This window comes from Pimephales promelas, chromosome 10, assembly GCF_988280905.1.
Source record: "Pimephales promelas chromosome 10, fPimPro1.hap1.1, whole genome shotgun sequence".
In the NCBI taxonomy this organism is placed as follows: Eukaryota; Metazoa; Chordata; class Actinopteri; order Cypriniformes; family Leuciscidae; genus Pimephales; species Pimephales promelas.
The window spans coordinates 33,631,261-33,653,719 of record NC_142778.1 but is presented as its reverse complement, the minus strand read 5'-3'; the positions used below and the strand labels follow the sequence as shown (position 1 = coordinate 33,653,719).

Sequence of the window (22,459 nt, the reverse complement as noted above, 5' to 3'; positions counted from 1 at the left end):
TTCTAATCGCACACAGACAATATGAACATACGTTTTCACTGCAACAACAGAATGCAAAATATTAACATGCATGTCTATGTTTAAGTCATGGAACTTGGGTAAGGAAATGTACAAGGACATGATATATAAATACTGACCTTTGACCTGTGCACCTCTCCATCATCATCCTCTCCACCGACCCCGAGGATCTTGCGAGTCTTGAGTCGGCTCACCAGATCGGTCTGACTGTGTTTCTTCATCAGAGGCGGATGAGGTTTAGAAGCCATTCCAGAAGTCTACAGAGGAGGGAGAGAACAAGATGAGATCTGATCTGCCACTTCATGCTCATGCGTGTACTCGTTTGCACTGGGAATGGTGTTCTCGTTCTTCTTCTAACAAGACAAGATCTTTACTATGCGCAATCCTCTTGCGCACCAGGCTGTCCTGACATACCAGTGAACCATATATGAGGCAATGGATTACTCAAGAGAATGAATTAAGTTTTGCTCTCAAAAAGGAAGTAAAACACCACCACATGAGGTGGAACAAGTCTTGACAAGATCCTCGGTTCCTGTGGCACATTTGCAGTCAAACTGGGCACAGCATCAAACCAGCATATTAGAATGATTTTTGAAGGATTATGGACTGGAGTAATTGCTGCTGAAAAATTTGCTTTGCTATTGTGGTGGCAAACAATTTTACATTACTCAATAAGAGACAAGCATGATTAATTGTCTTTAGAGGTTATTTAATTTCTCGTAAGAAAAGGCCAGCAGTCATATAGTCATACAGAATGGCTGCAGAGTGTCACCAAGAAGGGAAGGCATGCTTTCTTCCTCATAGTTCACTCCCTCTATGCCATCATGAACAACATGTCCCATAACAAACACATTGTTGCATCCTACTACTAATGTGTAAAAGGCCCTTTGTCTCAGTTATACGTTTTCTCAAGTCCTACATTACGTTTTGTCAAGTCACGTTTACAAGGTCATACACACACACTGTACATACACTGATAAGGGTTAAAGGAGTAGTTCACTTTTAAAAAAACAAAATTGCTGATAATTTACTCACCCCCATGTCATCCAAGATTTCCGTGTCTTTCTTTCTTCAGTCGAAAAGAAATTAAGGTTTTTGATGAAAACATTCCAGGATTTTCTCCATATAATGGACTTCAATGGGAACCAAATAGTTCAAGGTCCAAATGAGAGTTTCAGTGTAGCTTCAAAGGGCTTTAAACGACACCAGACGATGAATAAGGGTCTTATCAAGCGAAACGATCGGTCATTTAATAAATAAATAAAAAAGTTTAAGTTTTATGAGCACAAATGCTCGCCTTGCTCTGTTCTGTGATGAGCGTTCGTCTCAAATTCGTTCATCAAAATGAACAAATCTTTTTTCGAGTCATGACACAAAGGGTCCTAGATATGACCCTTATTCATCATCTGGTGTCGTTTAAAGCCCATTGAAGCTGCACTGAAACTCTCATTTGGACCTTAAAATGTTTGGTACTCAATGAAGTCCATTGTATGGAGGAAATCCTGGAATGTTTTCATCAAAAACCTTAATTTCTTTTCGACTGAAGGAAAAAAGACGTGGACATCTAGGATAACATGGGGATGAGTAAATTATCAGCAAAAGTTTTTTTTTTTTTTAAACAGTGAACTACTCCTTTAATAGTTCTTTGTTCCATCAATGTAGCAGAGAATCATGGGACTCCACATCTGTAGACCTCGTGTATTTTACTACCTTAATCTAATTACTACACTCTAAAAAATGGTGGGTTGTTTCAACCCAAATTTGGGTCAAATATATGGACAACCCCAAATGTTGGGTTAAAAATGTAATAAAAAATTGCAGTTGAAAGTGAAAGTTGAAGTTGGGTTTAAAATTTTAACCCAACATTTGGGTTTGTCCATATTTGACCCAAATGTGGGTTAAATCAACCCAGCGTTGTTTAGAGTGTATGCATATATGAATAAGAAAATGCACATATATAGAACATTAAATTGCTTCCACACGATCACAGTAAAAAAAAATTACATGTTAAAATATTTTTTAATAGTACTATTGTGAAATATTATTACAATTTAAAATTACTTTTGGGGGTAATTTCTCAGTCAAATTTGATTAATCATGTAATTAATTTTGTGGGTATGATAGTGACAGTGTACCTCTATGAGGCAAAGGATTACTCAAGGGAAAAAATTATATTTTGCTCTCAAAAAGGCAGTAAAAAGACACCAAAACATGGATATGAACATCCTGACATAAGGGCACACTGCATTTTCGATTATTTCTAACGTCTTCTACATGTAATTTCCTGTTATTTGAACATTACTTTTCACATTTGTGATATGCAAGGTCTTCAAATAGGTTTGTTCCCCAGTGATGTAGGACATGAAAAGGACATTTGAGTGGACATCCACTGCTTGGTCTGCAGGAACATTATATCTCAGGTGACTTGTGAGAATAAAGTGTGTGTACTGTACTCCAGTCACCTGCTCTCGTGTAGTGGACAGCAGGGGTACAGGCGGCAATTGCTCCCTCAGCAGAGGGAGAGAGGAGTTTGGCGTCACAATTGATTAGGAAGCGGGTGAAATGTGTCTGAGGCTTCAGCACTTCTGAGCCTGAAGGTGTTCAGGAAGCTGCAAGAGCAAAAACAGGGGTGGATTTTAAAAGGACAGTCATCAACAGTGTGCTCTTCAGACAGCAAGATGTAGAAGCACATAACAAAGCAAAGCCGTATTCATTTCAGTACTAATGAAGATGTCAGACCAGTAAATAAAAAATGGAATGCATTGATGAATAAATCAGTCCCTGCAACACATTGCAATCATTTTTGGTCACTTAGTCCAAGACTGATGAAACAGATGAAACTTAATCAATCACAGATATATAGGCTACTAATTAAAAATATAACATGGAATTTAAATGCTGTGAATTATAAAGTTATGAATAATATAATAATTAATAATAAAATGTATCCATTTCAACTGCACTGTTTAAAACTGTACACACACAGAATGTACAATATACAGTAAATAACTTAAATATTAATTATATATATATATATATATATATATATATATGACCAAGTTTGGGGTCACTTTTTTTAAGAAAAATTAAATTAATTAAAAAAAAAAAAATTTCCCCAATCATTTTCTATTCAAGATTCTATTCAAGTTTATTTGAATTTTAAAAAAATGGTTCCACAAAAATAAAGCGGCAACTGTTTTCAAAAATGTTGAATGATTTATGCAGGATCATGTTACACAGAAGAGTGTTGCATGTGCAATAGTTCTTAATGGTTCATTGAACAAACACAAAAAACAAAGCTTTGCGTATTATCAAGCAAAAATATTGGCATCTGCATTTAAAAAACCCACATCAGCTGATCATCACAGGAAAACAATGAATGGATTAATTGCTTTATACGGAGCGGTTCAGCCTGTGTGTGAATTTACCATCACAGATAAGAGGAAAGCAATGGGTCATGCTGCCTTCAATCAACGCACAGCAAATCACATAAACGAGCCAGGCGATGCCATTGCGTCGTTACAATGCGTTTCTTGACATGAGGCTGCCGGAGTGATGCTGATGCAGTTGCCTAGCAACCCCTCAGATTACACATTTGGCACCCTCCCTCATTATCGAAAGTATATATTCTGTGACAAGGCTCTGTTCGTCTCGACAACTCACCCCATTGTTATTCTTCAGGCGGTCAATTCAAGCCTTTGCCGCATGTTAAGGATCTCGCGGCGGTGTGCGAGTTTTATCGTCTGGCTTTGTCGGGTTAAAGGCTCCATGTGATGCTGAATTTTTAAAGTGTGGCTACTGTATATAAAATTCTAAAGCTAATGACTGATGGAAAGATGAAGCAAAGGCTTCATTGTCCATTTCAAAAATCATCCAGACACTCCGGGAAGACTTCAGCATTAGGTGGTGAGTATATAGAGGAATTAAAGATTAATACACTTGCTAAACACTTCAACTGCAGGAAAAACTGGGCAAGTGTGTGCTTGTGAGAGTGAATGAAAGACATTTAGCTGCAGGATAAAAGTCTGCCAAAGCATTTCTCCTCAGCATCAGTGTGTTGTGGATATTGTACATGTTTTGAATATGAGAATGAGGATAATCATCATAACTTCAACCACATCATGGACAACTTCATCAATAATCTAGGATAACTCTAGGTATAAATAATTTATTTTACTTAATATTAGAACTTCCAGTTAAGCCGAACGAATGAAACAAGAAAGCAATTATCATTAACATTAATTAGCCCTCTGGTGCAACATAAAACATTTAAAACGTTTAGAAACTAACAATCTTTTTTACCATAATGCTGTTTAAAGAGTAGACACAATACAATTTTCAATAATCTTACTGTTCTGTTAATAACCCTCTGTCGATCCGACCGTCTGTGGGCGGGGACACAAAAATTCTGAAGAATAATCTGTAGTTTTCACGAAAGCTCTGGAGCTGTCAAGTCATCCGGCAGGGCAGACTCTCTCTCGGTAACAAGGAGTACGAGTCAACATTGTTCATTTAATTATACCACCAACATTGTTACAATACACTCTTACAAGAAATGGTTCTATTTAGAACAACAAATGGTTCCATCCCCCGCTTCATATATGGATCTATATAGAACCATTTTTTTTTTGGTAAAAAGTTCTATTGGCCAAGTATGGAACCCTAGGGTTCTATATAGAACCCAGAGGAACCCTTTTTTCAAAGCGGGATGAAAATCGGCGACACTTTAATACATCACTGCTAGGGATGCAAAACAATATTATTGAAAATAAATACATAAATAAATTAAATAATAAAAACCTGTATATGAAATATAAAACCTAGCTGAAAAATGAATGCATAATTAATTTATTAGATCTGAGATTAGCAAGGCAACCTTTGTTAGAAAAGCCATTAATCATTTTCAAGTGTGCTCTTCCCTATCTGTGGCTTATTGACTTTGCATTCAATTATAATCAGAACCAGAACCAGAGCTCTTAATAAGTAGACACCGCAAATAAAGACTGCGCAGAGGCTGAATGGCATTCGTCACCCACGACAACATCGTAATTAAAAAGTATTTTATGAAAGCAGTCTAAATGCATTTTATAGACAATATAATCGAAATTTGTGCATTTTAACAATCAGCTACAACCCGATGTACGGTTGCTGGTCCATTAGTCCTAAACACTGGGACAAAGCATGATGCTTTTATTTCCTGAAAGCATCTGTCACACATAGTCGACTCGTGCCTCGGATTTGGGTGTTCAGTCTCGCAAATGCATCTCTCGCATAGCTCAGTGAGATCATGTTCTGCATTAACATTACAGCTGAAACATTACAGCTGATTTTAGACTAAGGCCATAGTCGGCGCTAACACACTTTCTGGAAGAAAAAAACAACAACACATTTATCCCCAGTGACGACCAAAAAAATTAGGAGTGAATTTTGGCACAAATTACATTTCTTATATAATATATAATTTATATATATATATATATATATATATATATATATATATATATGAAGAGTTCAGATGCAAAAGCCTCTAAATGCCATTTGAAATTTTCTTCTTTAATGATGATTTTTATCAAACTTGTATATTTAAGTTCAGTAATTTCACTTAAATAACAATTAATAGGTAATTATCATTGCCATTTAAGTGAAATTACTGAACTTAAATATACAAGTTTGATAAAAATCATCATTAAAGAGGAAAATTTCAAATGGCAATTAGAGGCTTTTGCATCTGAACTCTTCATATATATATATATATATATATATATATATTTTTTTTAATAAATATATTTTCTAATATATTTTTTTATTAGTGCCTATTTGTTTAGTGGATTCTAAAGCATGACAATTTTGTTTTTACTTTAGTTTTTTAAGTAAAAAAAAAAAAGTGTACAAAAAATAAAACTAAATGGCATTTCAGTACAAATTCATCCTTCGCTGTGATACGACCTAGCAATACAATTTTAACGTGTGATTTTAACAAATTTGGCAACGTGCTGCCTCGCAATTAAACTTAATGGTATTGTGGTAGAAATTCCTCTTTAACTTTGGTAATACGGCAGATACTCCCATTTATCGGGGGTTATCCAGAATCAAATATGACCTTATATGTGACCCAAACCTATCTGTATATTTTTATGCACATTTTTAACATAAATGGACCATACGAGATTATTTTCAGCATTATGTTTGGTATATACAGTCATCTGTAAATATTTGTATTTTCTCTGGGGGGTTTCCATTGGTTTTCTTGAAGTGCATGCGCTAAAATGCAAGAGTCAGTAGTCTGGAACCACAAATATATTTTCATACTTTTTTCCATATGCCTCTGCTCATTCAATGTAAAACCTGGTTCTGGAAGCAAATCCAGTTGAGAACCATCATCAGATGACACCCAGAGACCATTGGGTTGCTACAATAATTGCTGGCATCGTGTCATCCTCTTGACAAAGGCAGGGTGTGTGTGGGAAAAGGGCAAATAAGCTGCAGGCTAAAAGGAACAGGCCTCTAATTGACAGCCTGTGACAACATGACAAAAACAAATCTCCGAAAGCAAGGAATCTCCTCCTAAAGCTAACCAGCTGGACGAGCACAAGCCAGCACAGAAGTACCCGGTAACACACAAAAGTCAAACCGATGAGCTTTTCAGTTCATTTACATCTCTGGAGCCCCGCTCATGACATGTGGACAAAAATATATATACCGTGGACACAATTTAAAGAATACGTTCCCTCATTTTAGTAATTTGTGTGGCCATGTTGAACAAATTCATTCCCTCGTTTTGATTTTACTTAAACAAGGTAAATAATTATTAGAACGTGGCCCAATTTAATAATTTGGTTCTTTTTTGTTCTCCACTTAGGGGTAAAAAGAAATTCTGTATAACTGTTAGTGAACAATTAGATGATATGTAAATATGTGCTGTGAGTTTCCCTTCAATAACAAAATAAACATGCAACAAAATGACAGTGGTGAGAAAACAACAGCAATTAAGAAAGCATCTGATCATAGCGACGTAGATACCGACCAAGGTGGGGTTGCACCAGTCATTCGCAAGTTCTTACTTGAACTGGAACGTAAAGTCCACATTAGAGGCTTTATAACTACTAGTTAGCTTGTAACTAACTCTGTAGTTTATGCCACTTGTTTATTGCACTACTTGTTCTTAAAGGGATGGTATAATGCCCTTTTCACAAGACGTAAAATAAATTTCTTATGTCCCCAATTTTTAACTCAAAATACCCTGCAGATATTATTATTTATATTGATTTATTGGTTGATTGAACATTTTCAACTTTAAAAAGTAAGAAGATTATACAACCTTTTTTCTTTTGAAAGAATCAAAGCTTTCTCAGGCAGACCCAGTATCAAAAATAAAGGATCCAATGCCAACTCCATATTGAAGATATTACTCATTTCAGAAAATATCTTGGCCCAATATATTTGTAACTGATTACAAACCTGCAGATATTTTTATCTAGCATGTTAAAGTTGTCACGTTTTGAGGTGGAGCAAAAATGTACCGTTTTTGTGTCTGTCCCTTTAAATGCAAAAGAGCTGCAGCTCCCGACACAGTGGGCGGAGCTTCAAGAGCTTGTGTGTTAGCAGCTCCGATGACCTCACGCAGACACACGCTAAAATATCACAAACTGTTCTGCCTTTTATGTTTAAACCAGAGTCAGACAAAAATTGAGAGATTAAGAAGTGACAACATGTAGAATGCAACATGTTTATGCTCCAACAGCAACATTACACACTAACTAAAGTTAGAAATCTAACTAACTAAAGTGAAATCATAATCAACCACCTCTTTAAGGCTAACATAGCTATAGGTCGTAAGCTCTCCGTTAAGTAATGCGTAGTCACATAAAATTACAATAACCTTCAATGATCCAAGAGCAGGCTTCAGATAAGTGAGAAGAGGTTGTTAAAAAGCTGTGAATTTCAGTTTATCCTTCGTAATGTTTTAATTATACGCAAATAATACTGTATTTTGAATTAATAAGGATCAATAAATAAATACTGATACAAAAAAAAAATTACATTTATTTATTATGACTGATTTTCTTTTACATGCACAACACCGCTAACAAATTAACTTATTCTCTCTCTTAACTCTTAAGTGAGTGTAAATGTAAGCATTATCACACTGGTCCAAAGAACTGAAGTCTGTCGGGTAAAATAAGAGCTTTTGGTGCAGTTCAGTCAGTCTGCTGTAGTTTATTACAACTATTACTCCTGTTCAGAGGCTTCCCAAAAATATTCAGTTTGTGTAGAGTTACGCTTCAACTAAGTTTAATGATGCGACGCAAAAATATTTAGCAGTCCAAGTTGTAATTTAGTGCTCATTTACGTCAAACCTAGGCTGGAACTTACGCAACCGGCCCAAAAGCACACCGCGGACCAATGGTGGAGCAAACTTTTCCCGGAAAGGTCACTTTTGGAAGCTGCTTTGAACTCCTGAAAATAATTTTTTTTTTAGGCCTTCAGTTCACTGAAGAGCTCCTTGTATGGCTACTACTAACAAAACTGGATTTCTCTCTGTAAAGCAGAAGATTTCTTCCACATTCAAACAAACGGATGTTAAAGATAGACTGCTGGATGAAATGAAAATAAACATTGTGGTCAAAACTATACAAGTGGATTAAAATAACTAACGAGGTGCTCAGTTTACAATGCTGTAAGTTGTGGACATTTATCAACTAATGGTTTTCACTGTATATATTAATTTGACATACAAAAGGCACATGTTTATACAAGCGTGTCTCGGCTTGCAGAGCAGTAAATGTTGCAGTGCAGCTGCTGAAGAGACCTCATTAAAACACTTCTTCACAACACACCTGTCACATCTCCATTTCTCTCCACACATCCATATGGGATGTACATTACAAGTATTATCTGTGCATCAGTCACTTGTGGTTTTGTTTGTTATGGTTTGCTTGACTCCATGTTTATGTACATATTCATACTTAATATATAATGAATGATTATACCGATAACTGATTCAGCGGCGAGATCTCCTTTCTTTTTCAGGATTATATCTGTTGCCAGCTATTTTTAAGATTACAGAGAATTGTGGATTTAAATATCTGTTGTACTCATTTTAAGGGTCAGTTTTGTAAGGAAATATCTGCCAAGAACAACAACATAAATGTTAGTAGAGAGAGAATAAGAGGAAGGAGACAGAACACTTGTGGAAAAATGTATGCGAGAAAACAATACTTAAATAGTAAGATAGGAGAATATGTGCTCACCGAGAAGGAAAAAAACACTTCGGTTTTTCAACAACAAAAAAAATAAACTGAGCAAAAATAAGTAATTTGGTGGAGTTGCAGGAGCAGTCAGCTTATACTGAAGACTGTATACTCGTAGCCGTTTCGACTTAAATCTCCCAGCCGTTTCGACTTTAATCTCGTAGCCGTTTCGACTTTAATCTCGTAGCCGTTTCGACTTTAATCTCGAAACGTTCCGGCTTTAATCTCGAAACATTTCGGCTTTAATCTCGAAACGTTTCGACTTTAATCTCGAAATGTTTCAACTTTAATCTCGAAGCCGTTTCGAGTTTAATCTCGTAGCCGTTTCGACTTTAATCTCGAAACGTTTCGACTTTAATCTCGCAGCCGTTTCGAGTTTAATCTCGTTGCCGTTTCGACTTGAATCTCGTAGCCGTTTCGACTTTAATCTCGTAGCCGTTTCGAGTTTAATCTCGTAGCCGTTTCGACTTTAATCTCGTAGCCGTTTCGACTTTAATCTCGTAGCCGTTTCGAGTTTAATCTCGTAGCCGTTTCGAGTTTAATCTCAAAACGTTGACTAATCTCGAAACGTTTCGACTTTAATCTCGCAGCCGTTTCAAGTTTAATCTCGTAGCCGTTTCGACTTTAATCTCGTAGCCGTTTCGAGTTTAATCTCAAAACGTTGACTAATCTCGAAACGCTAGATTTTTTTTCCCCATTGCGGTTCAGGGCTTCCGTACTAATCAGTGTTGTAGTCCTAATAAAAAAAGTTATTTACTATATAGCATTTGTTATACAATATAACAAAATAGTTGCAATTTAGCATGTATAATTGCAATTAAAACTCTATTTAATTAGAATTAAAGGGGTCACGACAAGGATTTTTGAAATTATTTTAATATGTTCCTTGAAGTTTACTTAAATTTTTTTGCACAAAAAGACTAATTTACACACAAAGTAAATGACAGATAATTCAGCTTACAGTGTCATTCAGCTACTGTCAGATTCAATAAAGTCGGCTGCTTCATCCGCAAAAGTCTCAACAAAACAAAATGCTCCGAACAAACATAATCCTTCAATGTGATCCGGGACACCACTAAAATAAACCATCCACTTATTTCCGACGCTGGGATCCTTCTGAAGTCTGTAGACACAAATGTGCCATTTAAACTGGAAGCATCAAACTTTCTTTCACTCTTCCAGTTGTCCTGTCGTCGTCAGACTCAAGTGTGTGGAGTGTCAGAAACTGAACGTGCATCAGTATCCTGTCATCTGGGATTATTGATGTGACGCTCGAATCCAGTGTGGCAAATGTCAGGCGTTAAGCGACTGAACACCAGTGGGCGGGGCCTATGGTGTGACTATGTAAAACTATTCGTCGAGGTCTTGCTCTGTAGGCAGTCATATGCAAATGCATTTGCCTGTGTGACGTCACAGATCCCGCAATATCAAACAGAGACGTTTTTTGGGGCTTGATTAAATAAATGCTTTGTTTATAATGAGGTCAAAAATTTGATTTCGCATCCCCTTTAAAACCCCTTTACATGGGGCATATAAGGGGGTAATGTCCCCCATTTTCAGAGATGAATTTCAGGCCTTATAGCAGACTGCAGAAATAACAAACAATTATTAGAGTGGTGGAACATATTTGCACAAGGCTACAATATATTTTTAATTAAAGATAATAAATTATCTTGATAACTACTGCAGAACTTCCAGTTTCAGCAATCACAGCTTTCATAATTACGGAAGCATTCATTTTATAATTGGTATTTTTATTAACACTCCGTCTCTCATACTTTTATGAGCATTTCACAGTAAAATGCACTAATATGGGTGGCACACCTAGAACTACACATTCGCACTCGCGGTTTTAATGAATTATGTAATTGTCACAGCACCGATTTTCTCAGTCACTACAGAGGCCGTGAAAATGACATCAGCAGTGATAAACTGAATGGCATTTCCAACATTTGCTACATTAGGACAGTCGTGATGAGTTTTTCTATCTGTTTGAGCTTGAGGAGCTTTCCTGCACTTGTCTATTTACACCAATTCATGGTCTGTCACAGGAGCTTACTGTGAGTGACAGGCCAAAAAAGTGGAGCGTTCTTGTTGATGCACCCAGCTGAGACGTTTGCTTCCTCGGCAGAGCTCAGCAGTAAACATTACCCACATTTTCACGGAAACACAACTGAGAGACTGAGTGCAATCTGCATTGTGTCGGTGCACCTGTAAGACAAAGCATCTTACATGAAAGTAAACTAATCAAATAATAAGAAATGTCAAATTCAGATCAGTCACACTCTAAAATTGAATGTGCTTTATCTAGTAAAAAAACAAGCAATATTATTAATTCAATTTAACAAATTAGAATTTAGTAATAATTAATCAAAATAATTCCTTTAAGTTAAGTTAACCATTTAAAATGAGTAAACTTATATTTAAGTCCCCATTATGGTGATCGGTGTTTGTTTTAGGTTTTCTCCTTCATTGATTCTCCCTTAAGTTAAGTTAACCATTAAAATGAGTTAAACGTACATTTAAGTCACCATTATGGTGATCAGTGTTTGTTTTAGGTTTTCTCCTTCATTGATTCTGTTTTAAGTTAAGTTAACTATTTCAAATGAGTAAAACGTACATTTAAGTCACCATTATGGTGATCAGTGTTTGTTTTAGGTTTTCTCCTTCATTGATTCTGTTTTAAGTTAAGTTAACTATTTAAAATGAGTAAAACGTACATTTAAGTCACCATTATGGTGATCAGTGTTTGTTTTAGGTTTTCTCCTTCATTGATTCTGTTTTAAGTTAAGTTAACTATTTAAAATGAGTAAAACGTACATTTAAGTCACCATTATGGTGATCAGTGTTTGTTTTAGGTTTTCTCCTTCATTGATTCTGCTTTAAGTTAAGTTAACTATTTAAAATGAGTAAAACGTACATTTAAGTCACCATTATGGTGATCAGTGTTTGTTTTAGGTTTTCTCCTTAATTGATTCTCCTTTAAGTTAAGTTAACTATTTAAAATGAGTTAAACGTACATTTAAGTCACCATTATGGTGATCAGTGTTTATCAATTCCATCTTATTTGATGTGTCCAGCTTCTAGTGTCCTTTCGTTGAAAATCTCTGTTTTCTATGGTACTGGGTGGTTACATTCTTGTAGGCTCCGTTTACATTCACTTTGGACAATCCGATCACAAGACCGACTGACATTTACAGCGGATATTAAAGTGCATCTCAAACACATCTCCTGAGCCCACTTGTGATTGGATTTGACTGAGGAGAAAATCTCTGATGATCTACATGACCTTATACATCAGCAAATGACTGCTATATGGACGTGCAAACAAGCAAATCAATACATAAACAAATATAGCCGCAAGCAGAAGTCATCGGGGTACGAGCACCAATGGCCCATGTGAATGATTAGCGATTCAACTGAAACGTATCTTAAGTTGTGGGTTTTATAGTCCATCTTGAAAAGATAGGGTTTGATCAAAATATGTGTAGATTCATATTAAACATTTAAATTCAGATAAAACACATGGACAGGACCATTTCAAATAATGTAGTTTTGCAGCTTATACCTTTATTTATCTGAAGCAAAGTCCATTTTATAATTTATTTATACCAATAATGTATTGCCCTCTGACCTTATGCTTGTGTACTTTATTATTCATACCACAACAAAAATAAGTGTTTTTACCCTTTATAGAATTTGTATAATATATATTATGGTGAAGAAGACATTGAATTGTCTCTTCATTTTAAATGTGCAGCAGTATTTTTAATTAAGGTTTTGTTAGGGCTTAAAGCAAGAATTCTGATTCGGTCCCGCGCGGTCACAGAATTATTAGCTAAAATGTAAAGTTGCTTATTATAACGCCACCATTTTTTTTTACAAAATTTGGTACATACATTGAACAAAATTATAAACGCAACACTTTTGTTTTAGCCCCCCTTTTTCATGAGCTGAACTTAAAGATCTAAGACTTTTTCTATGTACACAAAAGGCCTATTTCTCTAAAATATTGTTCACAAATTGGTGTTAATGAGCACTTTTCCTTGAACTGCACATTTTAGAGTGACCTTTTTTTGTGGACAGCCTAAGGCACACCTGTGCAATAATCATGCTGTCTAATGCCACACCTGTGAGGTGGATGGATTATCTCGGCTCACTAACACAGATTTAGACAGATTTGTGAACAATAATTGAGAAAAAAAGGCCTGCATAGTTTTGCATTTATAATATTGTTCAGTGTATATCAATTTTCACACAACGTACAAATCCATTTTTGTAATGGTAGGGCATTCAGATTTTTTTAGCCACTGAAATTTGATTGGCTGCTGGCGGTTATGTTATTTGAAGTATCCAAGTCATATTACAGCATATGTGAGGATGTTCACCGAAGAAGATGCATACCAATTTTCCAAAGTTATAATAGTTTTTTAGTTGTAGCGCCCCCTTTTGGCAGAATTGTACTAAACTTGGTGTGCATCCTCAGAATGTCCTGTTGTCTTTGTGTGTCATGTTTCGCTAAGCTTGGACATTGCATATCATATGGTTTACATCAACTATACAGTCACATTTTTATATCTCGATATAACAGTGTACCGTTACACCCCTATTTTCTGGGTTTATTGGTTACTGGTTCAACTTAGTCAAATAATATCAGTGAGCTTAACTGAACATGCGATGCTACAGCATCTGCTTCAGGAAAGAAATTGTGGAAACAGAATTTTATTGTGAATTATTTGGTATTATGTTAATGTAATAGCTGATTTTTGTTACTTTTAGCATGTTGTGCACTGATTTCTCACTCCCAGAGGAACTCATTGTAGCTCAGATGCCTGCACGGAGCATCTTTGTACAATGACAAAATCAATGCAGATCATATGCAAAGTCGATCCACACTGAGCCAAATGCACAGGAGGTGGATGTGCTAACAAATCCAACCTGATATCTTGCAGGCAGTCATCAGGTCTTGTATAAGATCTTGCACTGACATTAGATGACTTCCCTTTTTGCTGAAAAATAATACAGCTGGCTCTTGCAATCTCTGTAAATAAAGACATCAGACAGGACGCTGCCACAATATCTCAAGTGACATTTAATATATTATGAGATAACTGTAACTGATGGATTGTAGTCTGACCAAACAATTCATTTAATTTCAAGACAAACAAGTGCATACACCATAGACAACAAAACAATCGATGCAAAAGGAATAAATAAGCATGCCATGCACATTTAAAACACTGAAACAAGCATACAAAGCTGCCTCTTAATTGGACTTTTATATAATAAACAGACAACACTGTGATTCATACAAATGAAGGCAAGAAACCACCCTCCAGCATTTCTCAAAAGGCTCATCAAGACGCCTTTCTCACTTTGACCAGCGTGATAGGCCACAGTTCACACAAATACAGACACTCAGTCATGACGTCAATTTGTAGGCCAACCTGGTGGGCTAAATCACTATGTGTTCCTTTGGGTCATGTGTGTGTTTATTTTGGGGGGGGGGAGGGGATAGTGAATAAAATAAGGTCTGCGGTTTACTTGAATCAATTATTAATTTACTAATGAATACATGTACCTCACATGTACATTTTGAAAAAGCTGTGTGCCTCAACTTACAGATATTGTTCACCGAAAAAAATGGCAATACCTTAAAAACTGTTTTTGTCCACACAATGAAAGTCAATGGGGTCCAATGTTATTTTGGACGGCAGTTACTTTGTCAAATCAATGTTGTCTATAGCTGACATTTCAGGTAGTAACACAATATTGCAATGCATTACTTTTAAAAGTAACTTTCCCCAACAATACTTATATACTTATGTGGCAAGCAAGCCATGCAAAAATTAGAATAACTTGCATCCAGCCGGTTATTATTAAAAATAATCCTATTATATACAAGACTGATCATCCTGTCTGGGTTTATTTTGCCAAAACAATCAGCTGTATGTTAATTATCCCTTACATAGCACACAAAATGTAGAGAATACACCTAAATATTTAACAAGCATTGCTTTGTTTCTTCAATAAACAAATAAGGCAAAAGATTGCTTTAAAACTGCATCATCATCTACCATCCACATTGACTGGCAGGTTAAAAAGTTCATTTCAAACCCAAAGCCCTTACATAAGCACAAAAACTCACTTTTTTGCTGTAACTGCAGAATAAATTTATGTTGTAGAATAAAATTGTGCAATTTTCTTCAACTAATGATAACCACAGACATTACTTCATAAATCAAAAACCACTATTTAAGAAACTCCTATGGGGACCCATAATATATTCAGAGTTTTAGGATTTGAAATACATAGCTTTACAGGCATTGAGAGATTAAGGGATCACACGTATGGATGTTACATATATAGACTAGCTTGTTCTCTCCGAGTGGGCGTGTGAAGAGCCGCCAGTGAAACTCGCTCCAAGCCTGCAGAGATGGATGGCCTTGAAATCAAAACATTTGCAAAGTAGATGATTCAGCTTTATTTGGAAATGGTTAGAGTGAAATAATAATACTCTGTCTTAAGCCATTTCACCCTTCATCAAGCGGAGGATGGCAGGACGAACACACGCACACACACACACCCCTCCCAGGGCGTTCAGAAGGGTTGGCCCAGTGAGTGGCAGCAGCTTGTTGACAGCTTATTAAGCCTATGTTCGTTCTAATGTGATGAAAGTGTGAAGAAAAAGCCACTCAAACATCTTGTCCCTCCCAGCGCACGCCTGATTTTTCGACTAATGTACTTCTTCTGCTGAAGTAAACAACAAATGACACAGTCACAGCACAGAAACAGACACTAACAGGAAGTTGAAGACCATTGGCTTTGCAATCTGGCATCATCGACCCAGCCTTTGAGCCATTGAAGTACCTCAGATCACTCTACCTACTTCTACTGAATCGCACTTTCATCTAAAGTGACTTCTACAGTAGCACACCAACCACAGGAGCAATTGTAGGTCAAGTGTCTTGCTCTAGCTCACAACAATACATTATAGAGCAGGAACTCTCCAGTTTCTTACCAATTCCTTTGGCATAACTCACTGACTGTCTTGTCTATTGGAGCTGAATAGCAAGCTTAAAGGTGCCATATGGGATAATTGAGGTAAAAATATCCAAAAAATGAGCGACACACATCAAAAAATGAGAAGAAATAAGTGCAATGATGTCATTAAAAAACTAACAAGTTATAGTGCTGCCAAGATATAAACCTAAATTAGCATGCTAAATTACTAGCCCCGGCCCGGCAGGTGTCGTAATGCCAGTTCCGGCCATGGGAGGCGGTATGCGGGCGGGCAACATTACCACCAGCCAAACTGCAATAGACGAGTAACTCGCGTCGGCTTGTGTGTACTTGAACCTGATGTCAGTCGTGTGGAAATACAGCCCACTACTAAATTTCAGTTCAGGGATGAGTTAAAAAAAAATGATTGGTCGATATTATGCATGAGGAATACATTTTGGTAAGTTGTAACATACTGTATCTTTCAACAGTGTTTGTTTTCTTTTACCATTAGCTAGTAGAGATGATCGGTTCACGTGCGCTAGGGATCTGTCGTCTAACATTTGCAAGCGCCAAAACTGCATTGTTTGAATTGCGTAATAAAATGAACAGAATCTGAGATCGGTCTCCGTGTCCTTTTTTGTGCATGACAAAATGGATGTGTGGCGTGAGAGTGTGTGAAAAGTTGTGTGTCTCACGGTGAATTTGTGAGAGTTGGCAGCTCTGAAAAGGTCCACATCAGGGAATGCTGTCTGTCAAATGAATTCAAACTAATGATAAAAATGTAACATGAACAAAACGAATACCATAAACTAAAAATAACTTTAATAGCCTGGGCTTTAATTTTCCCATATCGTCGAAATGCACCGGCTTGTCTATGAGACGGCCTTTATAATTTAGTATTGAGATGTTGTTAATTTAGTCTCTAATCTCTGAAAATCTTCAAATGATCCACGTGAAATTGCGGTCTTCCAACCTTTTTGATTTGATTTGATTAATTTGATTAATTCCAACCCAATTGATTTGATTAATATACGCGAGGGATATTAGCACTCGCCTGTGTTGTTTGAAGACATGAGTGCGCGCGGCCACGGAGGTATTTTTCTGGAGGTATACTGCCCCCACCTGGTATGGAATATGGTGTATGATTTGATTTTTTATCCCAGAGGGCACCTTTAAATAGGGGGACAGATAATCAATAAGTTGTAAAATTATGTAAAGACAAATGAAGCCGCAATGTTTTATTTTGTGTCACCGTCCTAGGTCGAGTTACTTTACTCGAGTAACTGTATTTAAAAAGGGAAAACGTGGAGGTGTTTGGTCGCTTCTCTGCTTGGCCCATATTGAATGAACTGGGCTAGTTAAGTGCTATCAAAGTGTCTCGTGCGCCAGAGCGATTGAGCCGACAGAAGTTTGTATCAACTCATTTTAGTTAAGGGAATAACATAGTTTAATATGACAGTCCCTCCAGGATTTCACGATTTTTTTGTGTGATTTTTGCGATCAAATTGACTGATTTTGTGGTGGTAATTTCCAAAAATTTGTGAAAAAATTAGCGATTTATATTTAACATTTACCATAACAGTATTCACAGTCCTTCCAGAAAAACGTGGAGTTTTTTTTTTGTGAATGTTGTGGGCAAAAATTGATTGATTATGCGGCCCGTTCTCTTTAAAAATGCAATGGAATATGCAGGATATTTATGCAATTTTATGCGATGAAATTGCAGGAATTTGCAAAAATTGAGGGAACTTGCAAAAATTGCGGTTTGATGAAAAAGAGAAAAAAAGTGATTCCCCCAACATCCTGTTAATGTAAGAGTCATTTCTTATTCCTTACTTTGATAAACAAGCATACTACATCATAGAAAGCGCTGGGAATATTTAATTTCTCATCTTGTTTTATTTCAGACTGTAACGAGTGTAAATAAGGTGTGGCCCCTTTAAGAGCTGCGCGCTCCTGTTGAACTCTCTGCAGTGTTATATGTGCGCCTCAAACACCCCATGTGTGCGGGTAATTTCTGTTTGATGCTACTTCTTATATCTTATGTTGTTTATTAAGTAACGACGTGATGGTAGAACGTGTTACAGACAGTTATACGAGTTCGATTTGTGAGATGTCGATCGCCTCCGTGAGTCTGTCTGAGCTGTCCCGTCGCGTAATTGCGTCACTTCATAACGTTCCCATGGAAACAGGGGGAAATGGCTGCTCTTGTGTGAAGCAAACGCAACATTTTTCAACTTTCTGCTAAGATACATGTGACTTTTTTGCAACGAAAATGCGAGGATTATGAAATCATGCAAACCCCGCATATTTTGCACGGAAATCGGCAATTTATGCGGCGAAAGTGCGGCGTATTTGAAAAAATGCGGCCCCGCATAAATATGCGGACTTTGGCTGATTTTGCATTGAATTCAGCGATCACATAATCGCGTTTTTCTGGAGGGACTGATATGAAAACGGTGGAGCATCCCTTTAAAAGCTGATTCCACTACTTGGGTTTATGCCAGATTCAGTCCTGCTGTTCAATAAAAGTTCATTCAAAAATCGATTGAAGTTCTCACATACGCTGTGGCTTGACACGATATTACGGTGTCAAATCATAAGAATATATATTTAGAAATAAGGTAAAAAAATGAAAACAATAATGGATACACTGTATGACAGGATCAAAGTCAATTTTGTGGCTAATCTCATCTAGACAACCTTTGAATGTTGTCTTAATAAAACTTGCTTAAAAAAAGAAGTCAATACTGAAGAGTAAAGACTAATTTGTACAAACACAGCAGACCTCAGCATGGTTTTTCCACACGTAACTTGTTCTTCGCTCTCTGTTGCCTCATTACGAGGTAAAGTCTTATTATCCTACAAAATTTGCATTTCATTATTTTTAATGATATCCCTTTCATGTCAGGCTTTCCCTGGCAAGCTGTTTCAAAATATCAGGAAAATGTATAATAGGTGCCAATCAAAGGCCCTTTCTGATGCTCTGTTACGCCTTTTCCACCGACACACTTCCAGTACCTTTATCCATTTTTGAATTGTTCCACTTCGTTGCAGAAAAGTACCTTCTGGGTCGGAAAGATCGGTTCAAAAATTGTTGATTGATAATACACAACACATAAAACAACAATGGGACTTGGAGCTGAATGTTTCCTTGGATGACGAGACAGTGTTTGGGATGACATATGCTATGGATGTCATAAGGGTGTGGGTAGTCAGATTTGGAGGGAGTTTGATTGGAAGGCAAAGATTAGATTTTTCAGGACCCCGTTAAAATCCTTCCTCACCAAGAGCACTATGAATGATAAATGTTGGAGGAACTGTGGTTTGGTTGGTGATCAAACTCACATTTTTGGGACTGCCCCATCATACATAACTTTTGGAAGGACATTGGAAAATCTATTAAAAGTGAACATCTCTTTTGACTCTTAAACATTTTTACTGGATATATTTCCAGAAAATTTCTCTCAAGACCAAGCATTTCTTCTCCATCTCCTCTTAATGATGGCAAGGAAGATGATAACAATCTGTTGGTTAAAACCTGAGCCACCCACTGTTACGCAATGGATACAAAAGATAAGACAAGTTTATTTAATGGAGCGGTTGACAGCACAACTACAATTGAAAACCTTAGTTTTTGAAAGAAGATGGGGTCCTGTTATTGACTTTTTGAAATAGGACATAAGCCTATGCCTTAAATTGTCTATGTTGTTGACTGTAAATAATGTATGAAGCCCAGACCCAGGACAATGTTCTTTTTTTTCATTTTTATTTATTTTCTTTGTATTTTTCTTTTGTGTGTATACACAATAAAGTTCAAAAAAAAAAAAAAAAAGGAAAGGAAAGATCGGTTCAACTACGGCCTTAAAAACTTGCTGGCCTCGAGCAGAGCGAGAGGTGGAGACATAATGAATCTTTACATCTAAATATATATAACTATGTGCGAGAGACAGAGAGAGACCAGCGTGTGATAGAGCGAATGAATCAACGGTTTCAGTTTCAATTAGTCTTTGAAATGGACAGATGAGAGCTCACATAAACTGCAAGTTCGCTAGAATCACAGCGGTACTGTGAACAGAACGGTGAACAGTTAAAATAATAATAATTAAAGGAGCAGTTCACTTTTAAAAAAACTTTTGCTGATAATTTACTCACCCCCATGTCATCCAAGATGTCCATGTCTTTCTTTCTTCAGTCGAAAAGAAATTAAGGGTTTTCCAGGATTTTCTCCATATAATGGACTTCATTGGGAACCAAATGAGACCTGAGCTTGACCGTGAGCTTCAAATGGCTTTAAACGACACCAGACGATGAATAAGGGTCTTATCTGGACCCTTCGAGTCATGACCCGAAAAAAGATTTGTTCATTTTGATGAACGAGTTCGAACAGGAGAATCACAAACGCTCATCACAGAACAGAGCAAGGCGAGCATTTGTGCTTATAAAACTTAAATGTTTATTAATTTATTAAAAAATGAGAGATCGTTTAGCTTGATGAGACCTTTATTCATCGTCTGGAATCGTTTAAACCCTTTTGAAGCTGCACTGAAACTCTCATTTAGACCTTGAACCGTTTGGTTCCCAATGAAGTCCATTATATGGAGAAAATCCTGGAAAAACCTTAATTTCTTTTCGACTGAAGAAAGAAAGACATGGACATCTTGGATGACATGGGGGTAAGTAAATTATCAGCAAAAGTTCTTTTAAAGGTGAACTACTCCTTTAAAAATGGTTATAGGCTATTTTTCTTGGTTTTATTTCATCTTTTTTTTTTCTACCAATGGTCATATGTATTGTAAAGGAAGGAAAGGGAAAAAAAAAAATCTGTACTATTTACCAAAATGTATATGTGGTACTGCAGAGATAAGGATCTTTCCCCTCACTTATATTCTTGTTAGGATGGAAGATATCTATGGTCTGATGCTCTATTTGTAGACTTGCCCATGACACTTTACTGTATCATCATTATTGTATCATCAAATGTTTACTCGTAACATACTGTATGACTGCACTTGATAATAGGAAATAAAAGAAAAGTTCAAAAAAAAAAAATGGTTATAGGCAGGTAAAGAAGACATAGAAAAACATGCGGCCAATTCGCAACAGACTCCAGTTGGCCTGTCCGAGAACAGGCTCTGGTTACAGAACGTGAACTACTCTGAGGGAACAATACAGTAAAGTGATCCTGGTCATTTACAACTTCCCTGTGGGAGACACGAAAACAGAAGTGCACCTCTGCTGAAGCCTAATGTCTTTTACGCCTTGTGAAATTAATGAAGCAAGACAAGACGGCCTAAAATAGCAACAGACTCAAAGTACAGCTGTTAAGTGTCTGAATCCTTTGATTTCTCTATTGAGTAGGTCTTAGACAGTCATTTACGCTGCTCTTTGGGTCTTTCAAACTGTGAGCAAAGAAAAGCACGCAACACCAAATGTTCCTCGTGATTGGGCAGGTTATTGTCCTCAACTCAACCATCAATAATTGTGTAATTTCCATCAGCAAGAGTCTCCATCAATGACATTTGTTCTCCTTTAGCAACAGTCTCAGGCTACTTGGACTGGAATATTGACAGAGCTGTAGACTCACACATCCACATTATCTGTTAAACCCCCCACAGTGTGGCACAAACACTAGTGTTTATTTGTACGCCTTTCCATCAATGTTACCAGTGACAAAACGTCAAAGAATTGAAAACCATTGCACAACGAAAAAGCCTGAATTTCCCGTTTCCCATGTAGCGGGGGCTTAACTTTTGCAATCAAATTGCCAAACTAAAAAGCATTCTTGACATATGACATTGCATTATATCCCAGCAAAAAGCGCCGACTCAAAGCATATCATCAAAAGGCATCTTGATATATCTTGACCTGTCCTCACTGCTAAATCCTGCTTGCTTTTTTAAGAAGTAAAGCAAGTTTTTAGCAGCTTTATGAGTCATGCTTTTGAATTGGTGTGGTGTGTGAAGCTCCACAGAGACGTCAAGCAACTGATCAAAAACCCTTCACGATTCTGCCAGCGCAGTCTGCTGTCACCAATAGCTCTCAGAGCCAGTTTAGAAAGACAATCATAACTGAATTGTAGGTTAGAGCTGGGTTAAGTCGACAAAAAGTATGTACACTTAACTTTCCGAATGAATTCGGACACTCAACATGACATCAAAATGACCATTTTATTTCCTTTATGC

The 22,459-nt window shown here is 36.7% G+C and overlaps 1 protein-coding gene across 3 annotated transcripts in view; it reads right to left on the bottom strand.

The window, feature by feature from the left end:
• Window positions 1-22,459, bottom strand: part of tp53i11b (tumor protein p53 inducible protein 11b) — a 57,091-nt gene that overhangs the window by 19,905 nt on the left and 14,727 nt on the right. For 2 of the 3 annotated variants that reach the window (XM_039684166.2, XM_039684167.2), the window contains exons 2-3: window positions 2,481-2,627; window positions 138-275 (exon numbers count right to left, since the gene is read on the bottom strand). In XM_039684166.2, the coding sequence (XP_039540100.1) occupies window positions 138-266 (129 nt within the window). In that variant the 5' untranslated portion in view covers window positions 267-275; window positions 2,481-2,627. The remainder of the gene's footprint in view (window positions 1-137; window positions 276-2,480; window positions 2,628-22,459) is intronic. The other variant, XM_039684168.2, reaches the window with a different exon arrangement.